Here is a 19515-nt window from a genome sequence, read left to right as displayed (position 1 = left end):
TGAAATGAAGTGTATTTGGTTTTTCTAGGTGAAAACGTGAACTATAAAGCCTTAGAATAAGAAAGAAGCAGACTTCAAATTAAAAATATTGGTTCAGGTCTTTTCTAATCAAAGACAATAAACAGAAGGACATATCAAAACTATTCCTCTTGCTAGTTCTGATTGAATACAATTTTGCCAGGCAGGCAGTATAAAAAATAGATTGCAAAAAAATCAAATAAGTGAAATATTATTAAGTTAACCCAAAGTGTACCAAGTCCATAAGTTGTACAGTTTTTTTTATAAGTAGTAAAAATCAGCTCAAAAAAATCTGGATAGTATATGCTTAATAGTATCTTTTTAACTAAAAAGACTGTTGAACAGCAAACAATTGGAAGCTCACTAAAGACACATCAAGAGGAAATTCACTAACTTATGTCTAGATAGTAGAATACTATGCAGCCATAAATGAGTATGAGAGCCTGCTACATATTGATTTGGAATAAGACATGCTGTGAAGAGAAAAGCAGGATGCACACTAGCACATAAATATACTAACTGTTTAGAAGAGATGAGAGGGAGGAAAAATTATATACTATACTTGTTTATATGGGTAATACATATCCCTGCAAATTAATACAAGAAATTCAGCTTGGGAGGGAATATGGTGGTTGGAAATAGAAGTAGGAGGTGATATTTTTACTGAAGACTTATTTCTCATTATTCTTCTGAATACTCTTCAGTTTAGAACCACATAAATATATTACCTATTAAAAAATAAAAAATTAACAACTTTAAACCTTTAAAAATGTGTGTAACACTACTTGCTATTTTGGTGACATTTCTTTGCATATTATATTACTTTTCTTTTTCTCTTGAGGAAAGTATACAGCCTAATGTGCCATTATCTGGTATTGTTTTATAAACAAGTTTCAAATATTATACTTACAGTTCCACCCATGTGGGGAGGCAGGTATTCTACACTGACATAGTCCTGGACTTCATTTTTGCTTGTAAACTTCAACAAGCTCACTGCTTCTGGACCAAGCCAGGTTTTCACAATTTTGAAAGCAGCTGAAGAAAAACCAGTCACTTCATTAAAATTCTCATCATTCCTATTCTCAATTAATTTACCATAAATGCTAACCCAGGTCTTCTGAAATCAGTTTGGGCTATAATCTGTTAATATTTATCTTTACGTGATGTACTTAATTAACATTCTCTAATTTCTGTAGGCATTTACATTGTGGCTCTCCCTTATGGGTTTCAAATGTTCCATGAAGATTCAGGAAGATTAAATTACCCTGATGTTCATTAATAAACTTATCAGGGTTTTGGCCTCTGAACAAATCCATCAGTGATCCCAACTATTTAGATTTCCAGACACTGAATCAAACAGCCATATGATTCAGGAAATAACTGCACAATAGTATGGAAAGAGGCATTTACCTTATGGTTCTGATAAACTCTCTATCTGAAAAACCTTCTCAAACAGCGAGTCAGAAAAGAAAGAAACAGCCCTTCTTATTATGAGTGTGAGCTGGATCCAGCCTTCCTTTCTAACCCTACACTTCTCTGCCTCTCTCCCAGGCCTTGCAGTTTATATAATTGTGGGAAACTTACGAAATCTCAAATATAAACTGGTTTTTAAATTTTTTTTGAGACAGAGTCTCACTCTGTCACCCAGGCTGGAGTGCAGTGGCACGAACTGCACTGTTCTGTTATCAAACACAGCTGTTTGGTAATTACAATCTTGTTCTGTTATTATTTATGCTTAATTTTTAAACCTCATTTTCACTGTGACAATCTAAGTACATTTTTAAGAAACTAAAAGAGAAATATTGCATTAAATTTGCAAAACTGTCAATTAAAAAAACAGAAAATAAGAACAGTATGATAAACATTAAATGGTTTAGAGAAGTATCTTTTATTTTAGCTAACTATAAGTTTTTTACATAACATTTAAATTTTCATTAATTTCAATTTAAAATGTGAGTTGACATGTTTGAAACTACGCTACTTTAATTTGATAAATCTGATTTTTCATGACTTTATTGAGATATAATTTACATGCCATAAAATCCCTTTATACAAGTCAATAGTTTTTAGTATATTCACAGAATTGTGCAACCACCACCACCACCACAATCTAATCTAGAACATTTTCATCACACCAAAAAGAACCTTCATATAGCAATCTCTCTTTATGCCTCCTTCTCCAAGTCCTTAGCAACTACTAATCTATTTTCTGTCTTCATGGATTTGCTTATTTTGGACACTTTATATAAATGAAACCATACAACATGGCTTTTTCTACTGGCTTTGTTCACTTGGCACGTTTTCAAGTTTCATTCATAATATAGCATGTATCAGTACTTAATTCTCTTTTATGACTGAATAATTGTCCATTTTAAAGATATGCAATATTTGCTTATCCATTCAGCAACTGATGAATATTTAGGCTGTTTCCACTTTTTGTTATTATGAATAATGCTGCCATGAACATTTGTGTACAAGTTTTTCTGTAGACATATGTTGTCACTTCTCTTGGGCATATACTACGGAGTGGAATTCTGGGTCATATGGTAATTCTATGTTTAGCTACCGAACTGTTTTCTGATGTGGCCCATCTTAACATTCTCACCAGCAGTGTATGAGGCTTCCAATGTCTCCACATCCTTGCCAATACCTGTTATTATGTCTTTTTGATTCTAGCCACCCTAGTGGGTGTGAAATCACACCTCACTTGGTTTTGACTTGCATTTCTCTAATGACTACTGATGCTCAGCATCTCTTTATGTGCTTATTGCCCATATGTTTATCTTCTTTAGAAAAACATCTATTCAAATATTTCACTCGTTTAATTGGGGTTTTTTTTTTTTTTTTTTTTTTTGAGGCAGAGTTTCACTCTTGTTGCCCAGGTTGGAGTGCAATGGCGCAATTGTGGCTCACTGCAACCTCTGCCTCCTGGGTTCAAGCGATTCTCCTGCCTCAGCTTCCCAAGTAGCTGGGATTACAGGCGTGTGCCACTATGCTTGGCTAATTTTCTATTTTTAGTAGAGATGGGGTTTTACCATGTTAGCCAGGCTGGTCTCGAACTTCTGACCTCAGGTGATCTGCCCACCTTGGCCTCCCAAAGTGCTAGGATTACAGGCGTGAGTCACCATGCCCAGCCACGTCTTTTTAACATCGCATTGTAAGAGTTCTGTATATATTCTAGAATAAGTCCCTTATCAAATGTATGGTTTGTAAATGATTTCTTCCATTCTGAGAATTGTCTTTTCACCTACTTCGTAGTGTCCTTGAAGGCACAAGTTTTCAATTTTAATGCAGTCCAATGTTATCTGTTTGTTTATTTTGTTGCTTGTGCTTTTGTTGTCATATCTAAGAAACCATTGCCCAATCCAAGCACAAGGATTTAATCCTGTGTTTCTTCTAAGAGATTTAGCTCTTATATTTAGGTCTCTGATTCATTTTGAGTTAATTTTTATATATGATGTGAGGTAGGGTCCAACTTCATTCCTTTGAATGTGGATACCCAGTTGTCCTAGCACCTTTTATTTAAAAAGCCTTATTTCTCTACTGAATAGTCTTGGCACCATTGTAAAAAAAAAATCAACTGACCATAATAAACATTAGGGTTTATATCTGGACCCTCAATTCGATTTCACTGATCTATACGTTTATCCTTATGCCCATACATGCCCAATGTCTTGATTGCTGTAGCTTTGTAGTAAATTTTGAAATCAGGAAGTGTTAAGTCCTCCAACTCTGTGTTTCTATTTCAAGATTTGACTACTCTGGGTTTCTTGCATTTGCATATGAATTTTGGGACAAACATATCCATTTCTGCAAAAAAGGCAGCTGGGCTTTTGATAGGGACTACACTGAATCAGTAGATCAATTTGGGAAGTGTTGACCTCTTAACAATACAGTTGGCCCTCCATATCCACAGGTTTCACATCCATGGATTTTTGATTGACCAACCACAACTGAAAATATTAAAAAATAAATAAAACCAATATGACAAAAATATAAATAAGAAACAATAGAGTAGAACAACTATATAGCACTCACACTGTGTTAGGTATTATAAATAATCTAAAGATGATTTAAAGTATATAGAAGGGGCCAGGTGTGATGGCTTATGCCTGTAATCCTAGCACTTTGGGAGGCCGGGGCAGGCAGATCACTTGAGGTTCAAGACTAGACCAGCCTGGCCAATGTGGTGAAACCCTGTGTCTACTAAAAATATAAAAATTAGCCAGGTGTGGTGGTAGGTGCCTGTAGTCTCAGCTACTTGGGAGGCTGAGGCAGGAGAATCATTTGAACCTGGGAGGCAGAGGGTGTAGTGAGCTGAGATTGCGCTAATGTACTCCAGCCTAGGTGACAGAATGAGACTCATCTCAAAAAAAAAAAAGAGGTATACAGGAAGACATGTGTCAGTTACATGCAAATACTATACCATTTTATATGAGGGACTTGAGCATCCAAGGATTTTGGAGTCTGTGGTGGTGGTGGGGGAGGGGTTCTGGAACCAGTCTTCCATGGATACTGAAGAAAGACTGTATTAAGTCTTCCAATCCATGAACAACATGTCTTTTTATTTATGTAGGTCTTGAATTTACTAAAATGGTGTTTTGTAATTTTCAGTGTCCTTGTCTTGAACTTCTTTTATTAGTAGAAGTGGTAAGAGCAGACAGTGTTGTCTTGTTCCTGATCTTAGGGGGAAAGCATCCTTTCTTTCCCTGCTAAGTAAGATGTTAGCTGTGGGTTTTCATAGATTCAGGTTTTTCATATATGCCCTTTAGAAACAGGTGGAGGAAGTTCTTTTCTGTGAAGTATTAGCCTTACCCAAAGAGAGGTCTGCACTTTGCCCTCAGCTTCTGAGAGGTAATCTTCATGCCTGATAGGATTGTCTTTGTTTGTCTGGGGGCCTTGAGTGACAATGGGACAATATGACTTAGGGTAGGAACTGGCCATAGAAGAAAGACCAGCAGTGTGATTCAGGGTAGGGGTTTGGGTTACACGGTATCAGTAGACCTTGGGGGAGACTGAAGACTAAGATCAACCACATGGGCATCAATCATGCTTACATAATGGAGTTCCAATAAAAACTCCGAACACTGAGGCTTGGGTGAGCTTCCCAGGTTGACATACTCCATGCACATTGCCACACATTGATGCCAGTGAAGTAATATGCTCAACATTTGGTACTTCCCTGGACTCTGCCCTACACCTTACTTTCCATGGTTGACCTTAATCTAAATTCTTTCCCTGTAATAAACCATAATTGTGAGTATAATAGTTTTCAGTAAGTTCTCAGAGTCCTTCACTAGAATTATCAAACCTAAGGGCAATTTTGAGCACCTCCTGAACTTGCAGTTTGTGTCAGAAATGGGGGTGGTCTTGTGTGGACTACTGTGGTCTAACTTGGCAGTTGTTTCAACTCTTTGCACCTTATGTTGCTAGTTTGTTGAGTACTTTTATCATGAGAGGGTACTAGATTTTGTCAAATGCTTTTTCTGTGTCTCTTGAGGTGATCATATCATTTTCTCCTTCATTATATTAATATGGTAGATTACATTAGTTGATTTTCATATGTTGAGCCCACTTGGTCATGGTGTATAATCCTTTTTATATGCTGCTGGATTCAATTTGCTAGTACTTCATTGAGGACTGTTGCATCTATTTTCATAAGGAATACCAGTCTGTAGTTTTCTTTTCCTGTGATGTTTGGTATTATGATTATACTTTCCTCATAAAATAAGTTGGAAAGTATTACCTCTTCTTCTATTTCTTGGAAGAATTTGTGAAGGATTCATGTTGATTCTTCTTTAAATATTTCACATAACTTACCAGTGAAGCCATCTGGGCCTGGGCTTTTCTTCGTGGGAAGTTTTTTTTGATTACTAATTCAACTTCCTTTTTTATATTTCTATTCTGATTCTTCTTGAATTAGTTTCAGTAGTTTGTGTCTTTCTAAGAATTTGTTCACTTCATGTAGGTTATCTAATTTCTTTGCATATAATTATTCACAGTATCTCCCTATAGTCCTTTTTATTTCTTTAAGGTCAATAGTAATGTCCCTTCTTTCACTACAGATTTTAATACTTTGAGTCTTTCCTTTTCTTCTTTATTAGCTAAAGGCTTGTCAATTGTGTTGCATTTTTCAAAGAACCAAATTTTGGATTTGTTGATTTTCTCTATTGCTTTCTATGTAACAACTGACTTTTGCAAACACAAATGAGAATGTACATTCTGGAAATAACATTCAATTTACAGTAATTTTAAAGTTGGTCAAGACAGTTTATCAATCAATGGCTTTTTCAAAAAAATTTTACCAAAAAATATATCATGACTGTCAAAAGGGTCATGTCACTACAGTGATTTGGGGTGAGTTTCAGACTGATTCCATCTTCTTTCTCAACACCTGAAGCCCATGAGAAAACCTAGACAAGGCCTGTGTTCTGTGACATACCTTATCTGTGCATGACAAATTGAGGCTTCTGACTAGAGTATTACCTTAATGGTTGAATATTTGAGGCTGTTGTTAATTTTTTTTTTTAAGAGATGGGTATCATTATGTTGCCCAGGCTGGCCTCAAACTCATGGGCTCAAGTGATCCTCCTGCCTCAGCCTCCTGAGTAGCTAGGACTATAGCAGTGCAACACCATGCCTGGCAAGGCTGTTTTTAAAGAAGACTAATGGGTGCCCCCAGATCCTGGGTATAAAATTTTAGCCCTGTTTGCTTAGGAATAGCCTTTGAGTGTTCTAGCTCCGGTCTCTTAAGAGTGCATGCAAAGGACAATATCAACATTACTTTAAACAATTGTAGAAATATGGCTAAATTGGCAAAGTAAAGGAAATTAGACATTTTGTTTTAAGAAAGTATAAATATACTCACCATTCATTAACCAAGGCATATCAAAGATCACTATTTTTGCTGAAAGATGAAAAAAAATTCATTGAATGTGAATCAATACCTCTATAATAATATCACTCACACTGGCCTAGAAAAAACTGGTCATCTAAATTTAAGTAAAAACTGAGCTTGTTGTCTGAGCTCTAATTCAGTGAAGTGTATAGTATCATGAATAGTATTCCATGTGGTGCTGGAACTGAACTAGCATGTCACAATGGTGAGGTGCCAGCCCAGGAGGAAGACTTGTGAGAAATCAATAGTGCACTGTCACTGTCCTCTGGTAAACAGCCTATTCTTTTGTCACTCACTGCTTTTGTTGTTTGCAGGGAGGTACAAAAGAAAACAGTTAAGTGGATAAATGGAGTCTTTGGATGTGGCATGTCAAAGTAGTGCTGAGGCCACTGAACTTTAAAATCATTTCCAGGTCTAATTTATGGTTTCAATTATAATTTTCTAGAGATTTTATTGTTAAACCAGTCTCACAGTTGCCCCCTCCCCTTTTAATACATCACTACGTTTTCAGAAACAAAAATTATTTCTACTTTATATCATGAGCTCCAGGAAGCTAATAATTCCAAAGTATACATAAGTATTATTTACACACTGAGTTGAAGATACTAAACAGCCCTATTAACAACTGAGACAACTGTGAGAAAGAACCAGAAACCGCAAAGAAGATTTTTGAGATTCAATTCATTCCTCTATTCCAGAGGAATCAAAATGTAATTTCACTCTTCTCTGAGCAGAGAACCTCTTAGAGTTGTTGCATTAATGTAGGACAAGTAAAGTACATATAAGGAAAAAGCCATCTGTAAAGAGGCACCCCGGTGCTTAATACCTCAGTCTTCGTCTGGGATATGCTTAAAATAATGTGGACTCAAGATTTTAAGATATAATGGTTATTCTTCATGACAGATTTTGAAGTATAATCAATTAAGATTCCATGAAATTCAATGTCTGCAAAACTATATTATGTAGGTAGAATATATATATATGTGTGTGTATATATATATATATATATATATATATAAAATCTCTAGTTAAGATGAATAGTATTACAATTCATCTTTATATAGATCTATTAACTTTTTAATAGTTCTCTCAAAAGAATCTCAGATTATTTTACAAAGTGATAATAATATTTATATTATTGATAAGTGGCTCTTCACAAACTCCTTTAGATATTTCAATGATCAAGTGGATATTTTTTCATTTTGTCCATAAGAGCAACAAACTAAAACTATGGGGTAGTGATTCCCTACTGACCAATGACTGGCACTGCTCAGGAGGCCTTAGGAATCAGGGTACATGCCAGATACAGGAAAAATCCATAAGGAACTGAAGATAGTACAGGTTCCCCAAACTGGACTCTATTGATCATTCTTTTTACGTAAAAATATTCATGAATACTCTCTCTGAAAAGATAAGAGTATAGAGCTAGGGGTGGCACTGACTCTTGATATCCATTATGCTTTTTGTCTATTCCTCACTTCACATTAACAATAAAATTAATATGCCAAATTAAGATAATTTAGGGATTTTATGCTAAAGTCACCTGAGTCACGAGTCCCAAAAGACCCAATTTGCTGTTTTCTAGGAGTACGCTCAGGCAGATCTGTAAATTCCCATTTTCTGAAGTCCCTGTTGCCTCTCTTCTGTCTTTTCTCTTTTAAACCATTGGGGTTAAATATACTTGACTGTTTATGTGAGTTGGCATCTCGGCTATCCTAGGGGGAACCCATCATACAAATTCCACAAGTAAAAAATGGGACTATATAAGGTTTAGGAGTTCTTCATTCAGGTAATTAATGGAATAGTCACAATGAAAAACAAACAAACTCCAAATGCCAGATTCAAATGTAGTGCCTTCTAGTCAAGTATTTTCTTAATGACAATTTTTAAGTAGCAGTTGGTAACAGTGTACTTAATATATCAATATTGCTTATCATACAGTGTACTTTATCAATACTACTTATCTGTTCTTGTATGCAAGAAGTTTTATATAATAAATACTATTTGAAATGAATTTCTAAATTGAAATATTAGTAAAAATGAGATAATTTTGAAATAAATGTATGCTTTTATGCACCTATGTGTATGAGTGGGTGTGTGTGTTATAGGATGCCATATATATGGTTTAGAACTTAAACTCTTAAAATTAACTGTGAAGGACAATGAATACTTATGAAAAACTTTCCTCTGTATGTGTTAGAATAATGTCTATGAACATATTTAAAATTCTTCATCAGAAAACAAAGTTTCAGGTATGAAAGTCTATAATAACATAAGGCTCCGCAATTCTCAGACATTGTCTACAGTTTCAATATGTTATATTTTTATAAAGGAGTAAGTTACTTACAGAGGTATTTAGGGTAATAAACCTTAAAGCAGTTGATGATGAAGCGTACAAAGTCCATGTCCTAAAATAAAGATTAAATATTTAAGACTGTCCACATTAGAGAACTTAAAATTGCACATTTCTAAAGGTGATAAATTATTAAATACAAATGAGACAATTATTAAATTCTTTAAAAAGTAAGCTCATATGTAAGTATCTATATTCTCAAGGATTAAGGTTTTAGGTCATTAAGCTATTTATAATAATCAGCCCTAAAACTGACTCGAAGAAGCTAGATGCTTAGTGCTGTTTTAAAATTATTCACATTACCTCAAACTAGTTACATACTTCAGACTACTAAGGCAACGGGGCATAAAATGGATCTAAAAGCAATCTCCATAGAGAAATTCTAAAAATCTGTTGAATAACTGAAGAATTATTGAAACAAGTATACAGTTTATAATCAGACTACTTGGGATAATAATACACATGTATGTAAACTCTCATATATTTGCTTTTTAATCCTAATTTTTACACGCATAATAGTGTCAATAAAATATATTTTATCAAACTTTTTTTAACACAATACTTAATCTAATCACATTGGCCTGCTGTATCTACTCCATTTCTGGCTTTTTTCATTTTATTTAGAGACCTAGAATTAGTTTTTTAGTTTATATTCCAGTGTTGTTCACTGATTTTGATTTCTGGGAGACTACAAAGATAGCTATCTGGTTGGTTCTACTGCTTTGAGCATAGCAACAGGAAATTAGGTCATTAAGGTTATTATTTCCATGGGTCATTTCACTCCATGGCCACACACTGATTCACTAATTCTGATTGGCCATCTTATAAAGACTGTGGGATGAAAGATACAACCAAGCAAACTGAAATCCATCACAATTACTGGAAAGGTGGGTTTTCCTAGAGTTAAGTGTCTATAAATTCATCACTGGAATGTTAGTTGCAGCATCTTTAATTGCAGTAAACTAAAAGTAAGTGTCCTTAACTATCTTAAGTATTTGTTATGGGCATATATATAATAATACCTTTGTGTGTGTGTGTGTGTGTGTATATATATATATATAAAAATACCTTTGTGTGTATATATATATATATATATATAATAATACCTTTGTAACTAATCATTATAGCCACTGTGCATGGAGTTTTCATAATTGGTAGTTAAGTAACGGTCAAAGAAAATAGCTGAAAAGAACCAATTATATAAAAATTTGGTTACCTAGTTTATAATTTATGGTCTCCAGAGACTTTGTCTAAATAGTCTTGGTATAACATTCTTGTTTCTATCATTTATTTAATTGAATATCCTTCTTCGTAAAATCGTGAGTTACTGCTAATTCAAGTGGATATGATAAGATGTCACTGGTGTATTCTATTAATGGGTACTACAAGAAATAGCTCCATCAACCCTAGTGCTCAGCATTCTATAAGGATGTTTTCGAGGCTGTTATTCATTATCTTGTAAAACGTCCTTTTGAGGACCCATGAAAGACTTTCTAGTTCAAGTATTAGGAATGGATATACTTCTAAGACACTGGTTGTGAAGGATAGCCGCTGAATAATTTTAAATGACTGCATTTCTTTCAGGCAGGCAGCTGAAAGCTTAGAGCCAAACTGGTGTCCCAACTCTAACAAATGATTTTCTTATTTTTTGCCTTGAAATTCTGTAGACATCTTTATAAGTTCACTTAAATTCTTTGTGAATCATGAAAGGGTCATTTATGAAAATAAATTATTCGGTAAGATTCAAGTATTTTAAAACAATAATGACTTAAATAGTAGTGGAAATACACCTTATTTACAAATTAAAGATCGTGAGATATAAGTAGCTTGAAAAAATAAAACAGTTCAAGTCAATTCTCTGTCCTTATACTTGGCAATAAAAATACTAACATTTATTCTTCATGATTCTGGGTTAATAATTAGGAAACTATCATATCCAAAGGATAAAAGAATCATGATTTATTTTTATGGAATATTTACTTATCTAGGCAAATTGATTTTGATTTTGGATATAAAATAATTTACTCTCTCTAATTTAAAACCACTGACATGGAAACTAGGTTGGAAAACTCCAGGGCATTGGATCCTTGAAAAATAAAAAGAGAAATAGAAACATGAAAAAAAATTTGTGGTCCTACCACCGCAAGAAAGCTCTTGTTAGCAGTTCTCTCTAGCCTGTTTTGTGTTTGTTACATCTACAGTTTCCTTTGTTGCGCTCTGTATCACCATGGTGTAGTATACATACATATTATAGTATGTATAATCATACAGCTTTTTTCATCTCAGAAAAAAGTGTTCTCTCCAATATTACTATAAATTCCTTAAAAACACCATTTTACATAGCTATATGTACACTCCATCAACTAGATATACCATAATTTGCCATTTCATCATGTTGAACATTTATTTTTTTTTCTAATTTTTCATTACTTTAAATGACACTGAGAAAATATTTTGATGTATGATGCTTTTTCTGTACTCAGGATTATTTCTTTAGAATAGATTTCCAGAAGTTGGTTACCAGGCAAATAATATAAATACAAACACTTTAAGGTTCTTAACATAATTTGCCAAATGGAATTCCAAAAAGATTTCAACACTGCCCTGAGCACGTTTGTGAATACGACATTACTGCTATCAGAATCAGCCACAGATTAAATATAAGAGACAGTAGTTAGAATAAATGTGCCAAGTGATCTCAATTGCTGCTGAAGGGTTTGTAGGTATCACTAAGGTCACAAGGACCCAAATTAAAGACAGGTAGGTTTTACTTATTTTTCAAGCTTGGCAAAATCACCTGAAGAAAACTGGTTTCCAAAGCTAACCAAATCAAACAGATAGAAAACAAATCCAAACAAGCAAACAAAAACACTCAATAAAATCACAAAGTGTTATATGTGCAAAACTCATGTGAACATCTTGCAACTGTAAAACATGGTATGAATATAACAAATTTGAGATGGTATATTACCTTACTTGATATTTGCTGAATATATTACTATGTGGCACACACCGGGGCAGGTGCTATAGGATATTAGCTTTGATATCAAAGTTCACAGTTATCACATCGATTCATACCTTGCCAGCCTCGACATGCTACCTCTCCATCCTGTGTCTCAGACAAGGAACATTTCTAGGAAATCGACAGTTTCAACGCCAAATACAGAAACAAATTTAATTCTCTGCAAACCCTATTCCATGTTTGACTACACTCACACTGCAAGGCGAAAAAATAAATCCCTAATATAAGTTACTTAGCTCAATTTTACAGCAATATGTGGTTGGCAGCAAGGACAGGAGAAAGGGAGGAAGCCATGATAAACATTGATTTGGAATGAATGAAAAATGCTTACAATGCTATTTATTCCAGTTTCTGACAGGTCAAACATCACTGTTACAGGTTTCCCATTTTCCCTCTTAGCATAACGTTCCAACCAGAATGCTATGAGCTTCTTTTTGTCCAATATGGTTTTCTGGTCTTTTACATGATACTTCACCCTGATCCAGACTTTAAGCAGAAGATAAAAATAAGAACAAGACTTATGGCATTATAATATCATTATACATATATATTGCCTTTCCCTTGACATTTTTCATTTACAATTCATTTTATTTCTTAGATCAAAAACATCTCTTTCTTATTTTCAATGAGAAACAGTTGCACTTGGGAGGCTTAAATTAAAGAGTAGCAGAGAGACAGACTGTTTCCCTTAGGAAATAAACAAATTTCACTTGTAAGAGGGAAAAGAAAATACAGGTGAACAAACACTATTTAATAATAATCTAAATGTGCTCTGCATTTTGCTTAACAAAAAAGAAAGTCATTGCTTTTGTCGAGCACTGGAAAAAATGTTCCATCCAGAGGAAAGATACTGACACAGGGCGATGGAGGCATGAGCCAGTGCTGTGCATGTGTGTGGAGCAAGGTAAACTGTTCAGGTGGTGGTAGCCAAGATGAAATGTGATGAGTGGTGAGAGGAGAAGCTAAATAAGAAAGAACTGGACTTGAAGGACTGTGAATGAAACTCTAGGGCACTTTGATTTTCCTATGTTAGAACACCTTTCAGGCAATAGCACAGAGGGCAGAGTGGAGGAGGCAGAGAAGGAAACCCACCAGGTTATGACCTGGGAAGGGACTGGGGCAAAGGTGTAGTAGTTAGAAACTGAACTGAGGAAGTAGCTGGTGAGGATGGAAAAAAGGCCAAATTGAAGCTATATTAGAGGAAGAGCCAGTGACTGGGCCTGAGGTGGGCAATACAGAAAGTGAGCAAGTGGACGGGCATGGATGTTCAGTAGTGTGTTGTGCTAAAGGCTGCTGACAGTCAGGTGGGGGCAGTCAGTGGGTAGCTAGGTATGTGCATGTGGCCTGGGGATAGTGTGGGGTCAATACTGTGCCGGGGGAGGCAGCTAAAGCTGCCAAGATGCTCGTGATTGATCACCCAAGGAGACTGTCTTAGCTGTAAAGTAAAAGAAGCAAGAAAGCAGTAAAGCCTGGGAAACACCTTTAAGGGACAGGTGGAAGAAGAAAAATGAGAAAAAAAGGTTGAAAAGGAGGAGGTGGCAGTAAGAGGAAAATGCAAAAAGACTATTGCTGAAACAGAGACGGACCACATGCTATGGAGGACTGAAGATGAGTGCAGGACATCTGTTCAGTATGGGGCTTGAACATGCCTGCCAAGTTGCATCCCTGGTATAAAACCAGGCTGGATTTAGGGCAAGTGGGAGAGAGGTATAACAGGGGAGTCACTGGAACAAAAGAGATGATTGTTACTGTTCCTTTCATTATAATACACATTTCAGAAAAAGCTAGAGTGAGATTATGGGAGACTCGAAAAGGAAAAGGCCTATTTAGCAACCATTAGCAACTGTCAAAAAAATTCTCCACAAAAATACTAAGATGAGTTTTAATATCACAGTCAGATTAGAAAGAAGATAATGACTCTGAATTAAATAACTTTCTTTATGCTGTAGGAGGCAGCATTTATTTTTTGCCTTTATTGCTTACTTTATTATAATGCAAACAGTATGCACAGCTACTAAGTATCTAACACTGTAAAAATGGTCTTGCCAATCCCTCATTGCAGAAGACTTGAGGAGTGCTACAGATGGAGAAATTTCTGCCAATTCTTAACTCAGTTGACATAGATATCTCAATCTCAAAATCTTGAAAAGCCAGAACATAAATTAAATATACTTACACAATTTGTTACCTTCTTTGTCATAACCATGGAGATAAATAACACCAATTTCCAATAACCATCTGGGAATGGAGGATTCATTAAGGTCTAAAAAGTGGTAAGCTTTGATCAGTAGTTGTAATTTAGGGGTTTAAAAATAAAACTCATAATGTAAAGATAATGTTATGTAGTAGTTCTGATCTTTAAAAATGATATAATGTACCCAAACATCCAAAAAGAAAATCTCTGGCAATATAAAGTGGTGTTTCCTACCAAGCAAACAAACTAAATAATGACACAGGTGACCAAAATGGACAAACTCCATTTCCCTTGACAGGTCATTATTTATGTGGATACATTTCCACATTTTGATTATTTCACATAATGACTTGCAAACAAATATCACTATCAGAGTTTCAAGAGAACATTCTAGTAAATATCCACATTGCAGCCTCAGAATTAGTAGAAAAAAATCACTTCGATTTCTTTAGTAAAATGGTATTTTTCTATTAGGTTTGTGCAAAAGTAACTGTGGTATTTGCAATTAAACATAATGGCAAATGCTGCAATTACTTTTGCACCAATCTAATACGAAGTTTGCTATCTAGTAGACTTTAATGCATTTAAAAACCTTTAGGAAAGTGGAAAATACTTCAAGAAAAATGGCCAGGCATGGTGACTCATGTGATCCCAGCACTTTGGGAGGCGAACATGGGAGTATCATTTGAGGCCGGGAGTTCAAGACCAGCCTGGGCAACACAGTGAGACAACCTCTCTACAAAGATAAAAATATAAAAATTAGGCCGGGTGCGGTGGCTCACGCCTGTAATCCCAGCACTTTGGGAGGCAGAGGAGGGAGGATCACAAGGTCAGGAGATCGAGACCATCCTGGCTAACACGGTGAAACCCTGTCTCTGCTAAAAATACAAAAAATTAGCCAGGCTTGGTGGTGGGCGCCTGTAGTCCCAGCTACTTGGGAGGCTGAGGCAGGAGAATGGCGTGAACTCAGGAGACGGAGCTTGTAGTGAGCCGAGATGACACCATGCACTCCAGCCTGGGTGACAGAGCAAGACTCCGTCTAAAAAAAAAAAAAAACAATCAATCAATAAATAAAAATTAGCCAGGCATGGTGGCACATGCCTGTCGTCCCAGCTACTCAGGAGGCTGAGGTGGGAGGCTCACCTAGGCCAGGCATTGAAGGCTGCAGTGAGCTATGATCACAACACTGCATTCCAGCCTGGGTGACAGAGCAAGACCCTGCCTCAAAATAAAATAAAGAAAGAAAGAAAAGAGAAGACAAGAAAACAAAAAATGTGAGAACTTGAACTTCAGCAGGAGGAACAAAGTGCCACTCCAGTTTTTGGGGAGGCTAAGGACCAACATAGCAAGGCAGCAAATGCCAATGCTTTTGTTTCATTCACCAGCAGTACCTTAAGACCTTTCAAAGATTTATCTTTCCCCAAACCCTTTTACCATATCTCTGCTATTTTTCACCAGAAAATAGCAATTCTGTGTAAGAAAAGAAACATTGTTGAGTTTAAATATTTATTCGGTACTTAAATAGTTTAAAAATATCAGATTTATATTTCTTTCTTTGGTTAATGCTTCACTGTTGAAATTACCTACAGTTGTTAAATTTCCAATCACATTATTTTTTACTAATCCCCTTTTCAGGGATTCCTTCTGCAAGCATGAAGAGTGAGGAGAGTATCTGCTCTGGATTTATTGTTGACTATTTTGTGTTAAGTCTTCAGATTGAAGTCACTTCAGAGGTTATAATCCTCAAGGACAGAAAATTCTGCTTTATGCCTAACTGAAATCAGAAGTTATGCCAGTTTCTTCTTGTTCAATTTTTTGGAGGAGAGAACTAACAGGTCTTCATATACTTGAAGACCATTATAAAACTCCAAGACTTGAAACTCCCATTTTTGGAAAAAAATTCTATCTAGTAGCAGACTTAGAAATTAAGAAGTTAAGGCTGCATGTACCCCAAAATATGTATATCTACTATGTACCCAGAAAAATAAAAACAAGAGAAGACTGTGATAGGCTTCCTTGGGGATAAGCTTGCATTTTTGGGGTGACTCTCATTCATTTAACAATTCTATATGGTGTACCTATTAACCTATTAGCACAAGGAACTGTGGGGATAGAGAAAGGCATAGGCAACAACTGAGAAAAATGGACAGTATCTCCTTATTTCTAGGCCTAGTAGCAAAAATACTGTCTTGCTATTGCTTAATGGTACTGAATTAAACACAGATTAGGAAACTGCTGTGAATGAAGAATCTCAGTGTGATTCTGCTCTCTGGTGATCTGATTTCCCTACGAATGATCCCACTTAAAAGACTTATAAGCTGTTCCTCTGAAAGTATTACTGGGTCTTTATAAATAATTATATTCTGGTGTTTATCATGACTGCTAGGAATATGTGCAAATACATGATTAGATAAATGTAAAACAATACCATTTATACAGGATATATTACAGTCAAGGTTAAATTGAACAGCTTACCATTGACAGAAATTTCTTTCCTCCACTGAAAACTCTCATCGAGCATCTTCAGTGTTTCATCTACAATATTATGTCTCCAAGATAAGTAACTTTCAACCCAGTTATCATCTTGTTGTAGCCTTTCAACATCACGTGCATCATATTTATCTGACTTATCTAGGGAAAAAACAGTAATAAACATCCAAGTCAGATTAATTCTGCAGTGAAAAATGACCACTAATGGCAAAGGAGAAGAAAGGCTTTGAAGACAAAGTTAAGCTATTTGAGGATAGACTCAGGGATGTAGTTCAGATAAAAGTGCCATTTAAAAAATTGATGGTGCTATTGTTTTGATATGGTTTGCTTAGTTCCCCCAAGTCTCTTGTTGAAATCTGATGCCCAGTGTTGGAGGTGGGGCCTGGTGGGAGGTGTTTGGGTCATGGGGAGGACCCCTCAAGAGTGGTTTGGTGTCATTCTCATGACGACTGAATTCTTGCTCTTAGTTCCTGCACGAACTGATTGTTGAAAAGAGCCTGGCACCTCCTCCTTTCTCTCTTGCCTTTTCTCTCTCACCATGTGATGCCTGCTTTCCTTCATCTTACATCATGAGTGGAATCTTCCTGAGGTCCTGACCAGAAGCAGATACTGACACCATACTTCTTGTATAGCCTGCAGAACCATGGGCCAAATAAACCTCTTTTCTTTATAAATCACTCAGCCTCAGGTATTCCTTTATAGCAACACAAATGGACTAAGACTGATGGAATTTCCAAGTGTGAGGAGAATACAGTTATCTAAAGACTGCAGGTTTAAGTAAGCCACTACAGATGTTAAAAATTACACCAGAGTAAAATATTTGGTACAGCCCTCTCTAAAACTATACACCAACATCTGGGAAGATTAATTATGTTATCTGAACTTGAAATTCTTAAGTCAATGAAAAATGAAGAAATTTCATATGTAAAGAAATAACTAAGCTGTACTTTAAAAAGACATTTGTTTGGCAAGTGTCATTAAAAAAAAAATTAAGTAGGCCAGGTGTGGTGGCTCATGCCTGTAATCCCAACACTTTGGGAGGCTGAGGCGGGCGGATCATCTGAGGTCAGGGATTTGAGACCAGCCTGGGCAACATGCAGAAACCCCGTCTCTACTAAAAATACAAAAATTAGCTGGACATGGTGGCGCACCCTGTAGTCCCAGCTACCCAGGTGGCTGAGGCAAGAGAATCGCTTGAACCTGGGAGGTGGAGGTTGCAGTGAGCTGAGATTATGCCACTGCACTCCAGCCTGGGTGACAGAGTGAGACTCTGTCTAAAAAATAAATAAATAAAAATTAAATACAAAAATAAAGACAAAAAAAGAAAAAACAACAACAATAAAAAACAGTAAAAAAAAATTAACTAAGTACCTATGGAAAACTGATCATGTATGCCATATTATGGTATTTACTATTTTCAGACTCTGGCCAACACATTTTCAATAATTTCTTGGAATAATTATTTCTAATAATAATAATTTCTCATCAATTGCTCACACACACACTATATTCCCACTAACTTGCATAGCAGACATTCCTCCTTCCTTGCCCTGCTCTATTATTCTGTAACTGAACTTTCCTTGTCTCTGCACATCCAAATGCTTCCATTCTGCAAGTCTCCTTTCAAATGCTCCCTTTTCCATAAAATTTTCCCTGAGTCCAGAAGTATTAGGTTGGTGCAAAAGCAATTACTTTTATGGGACTTGAACTAAGTTTTTCTTAAGGTGCTTACCACTTTTACCTTGAAATAGAGTTACTAGCCCGGAAGACATATTTCCCAAATAGGCAGTAGAGACAGATAGTCTATACATCTAAGCATCCTCCAAAGCAGATTACAGTAGTACCAATGAAGAGACCTTCCATAAACATCTGCTGATGGAATCTATTCCTTCTCATTTTTTTCTCAGTTAGTCATACCCTCCTAAGGTTCATACAAAAAACAAAACAAAACAAAACAAAGCAAAACAACTTCAGGAAATTCCCTGGCTCCTTCATTTCCTTTTCTTCTACATCTAGTTAGTTGCCAGGTTTTATGGATTCTATCTCTTCTTGATTTGCACTGCTTTATTTCAGGCCCTCAGAGATAATAGCTGAAAGGCCAGGAAAATATAGAATGCATTCAGAGAATTGTCTTCTTTGAGTCTCAAGTTCCTTATCTTTAAGCTGTTTTATATACTCACAATGCTGTGTGAGGATCGGATGAAAAAGTATTTATTTAAAGCACTAATTTTATATATTTAAAGCACTAAATTTAGTGGAAATTTAAAGCACTATAAAATATAAGAAGAGGTCATAAATCATGCATTTGTAAGAGTGTTGCTTTGGATATGGCTTTTAATATCTGGGTTGTATTTATTTCTAATCTATAAAATGAGTGGTTCTGTGATAGGTAATCTTAGAGATTGTTGTTTAGCTCTGCTATTTGAAAGTTCATCAGTATTCAAAGCATATTTTTAAAAATTTTTTTCAAGTAAAAAGGGTGGCCTATGAAACAGGTGACTAATTCAGCTGGCAACTCAAACATACTTAGCATGCAAAGT

General features: G+C 35.7%; 1 protein-coding gene across 2 annotated transcripts in view; it reads right to left on the bottom strand.

The window, feature by feature from the left end:
- MOSPD2 (motile sperm domain containing 2) overlaps positions 1 to 19515 on the bottom strand; it is a 48772-nt gene that overhangs the window by 12094 nt on the left and 17163 nt on the right. For both annotated transcript variants that reach the window (XM_003261067.3, XM_030807385.1), the window contains exons 3-8: positions 16961 to 17116; positions 14468 to 14554; positions 12623 to 12777; positions 9264 to 9324; positions 6887 to 6925; positions 929 to 1053 (exon numbers count right to left, since the gene is read on the bottom strand). In XM_003261067.3, coding sequence (XP_003261115.1) covers positions 929 to 1053; positions 6887 to 6925; positions 9264 to 9324; positions 12623 to 12777; positions 14468 to 14554; positions 16961 to 17116 — 623 coding nt within the window. The remainder of the gene's footprint in view (positions 1 to 928; positions 1054 to 6886; positions 6926 to 9263; positions 9325 to 12622; positions 12778 to 14467; positions 14555 to 16960; positions 17117 to 19515) is intronic.

Source organism: Nomascus leucogenys, chromosome X, assembly GCF_006542625.1.
Source record: "Nomascus leucogenys isolate Asia chromosome X, Asia_NLE_v1, whole genome shotgun sequence".
Lineage (NCBI taxonomy): Eukaryota > Metazoa > Chordata > Mammalia > Primates > Hylobatidae > Nomascus > Nomascus leucogenys.
Note: the sequence above shows the minus strand (reverse complement) of the source record. Positions and strands in the feature narration are given on the sequence as shown.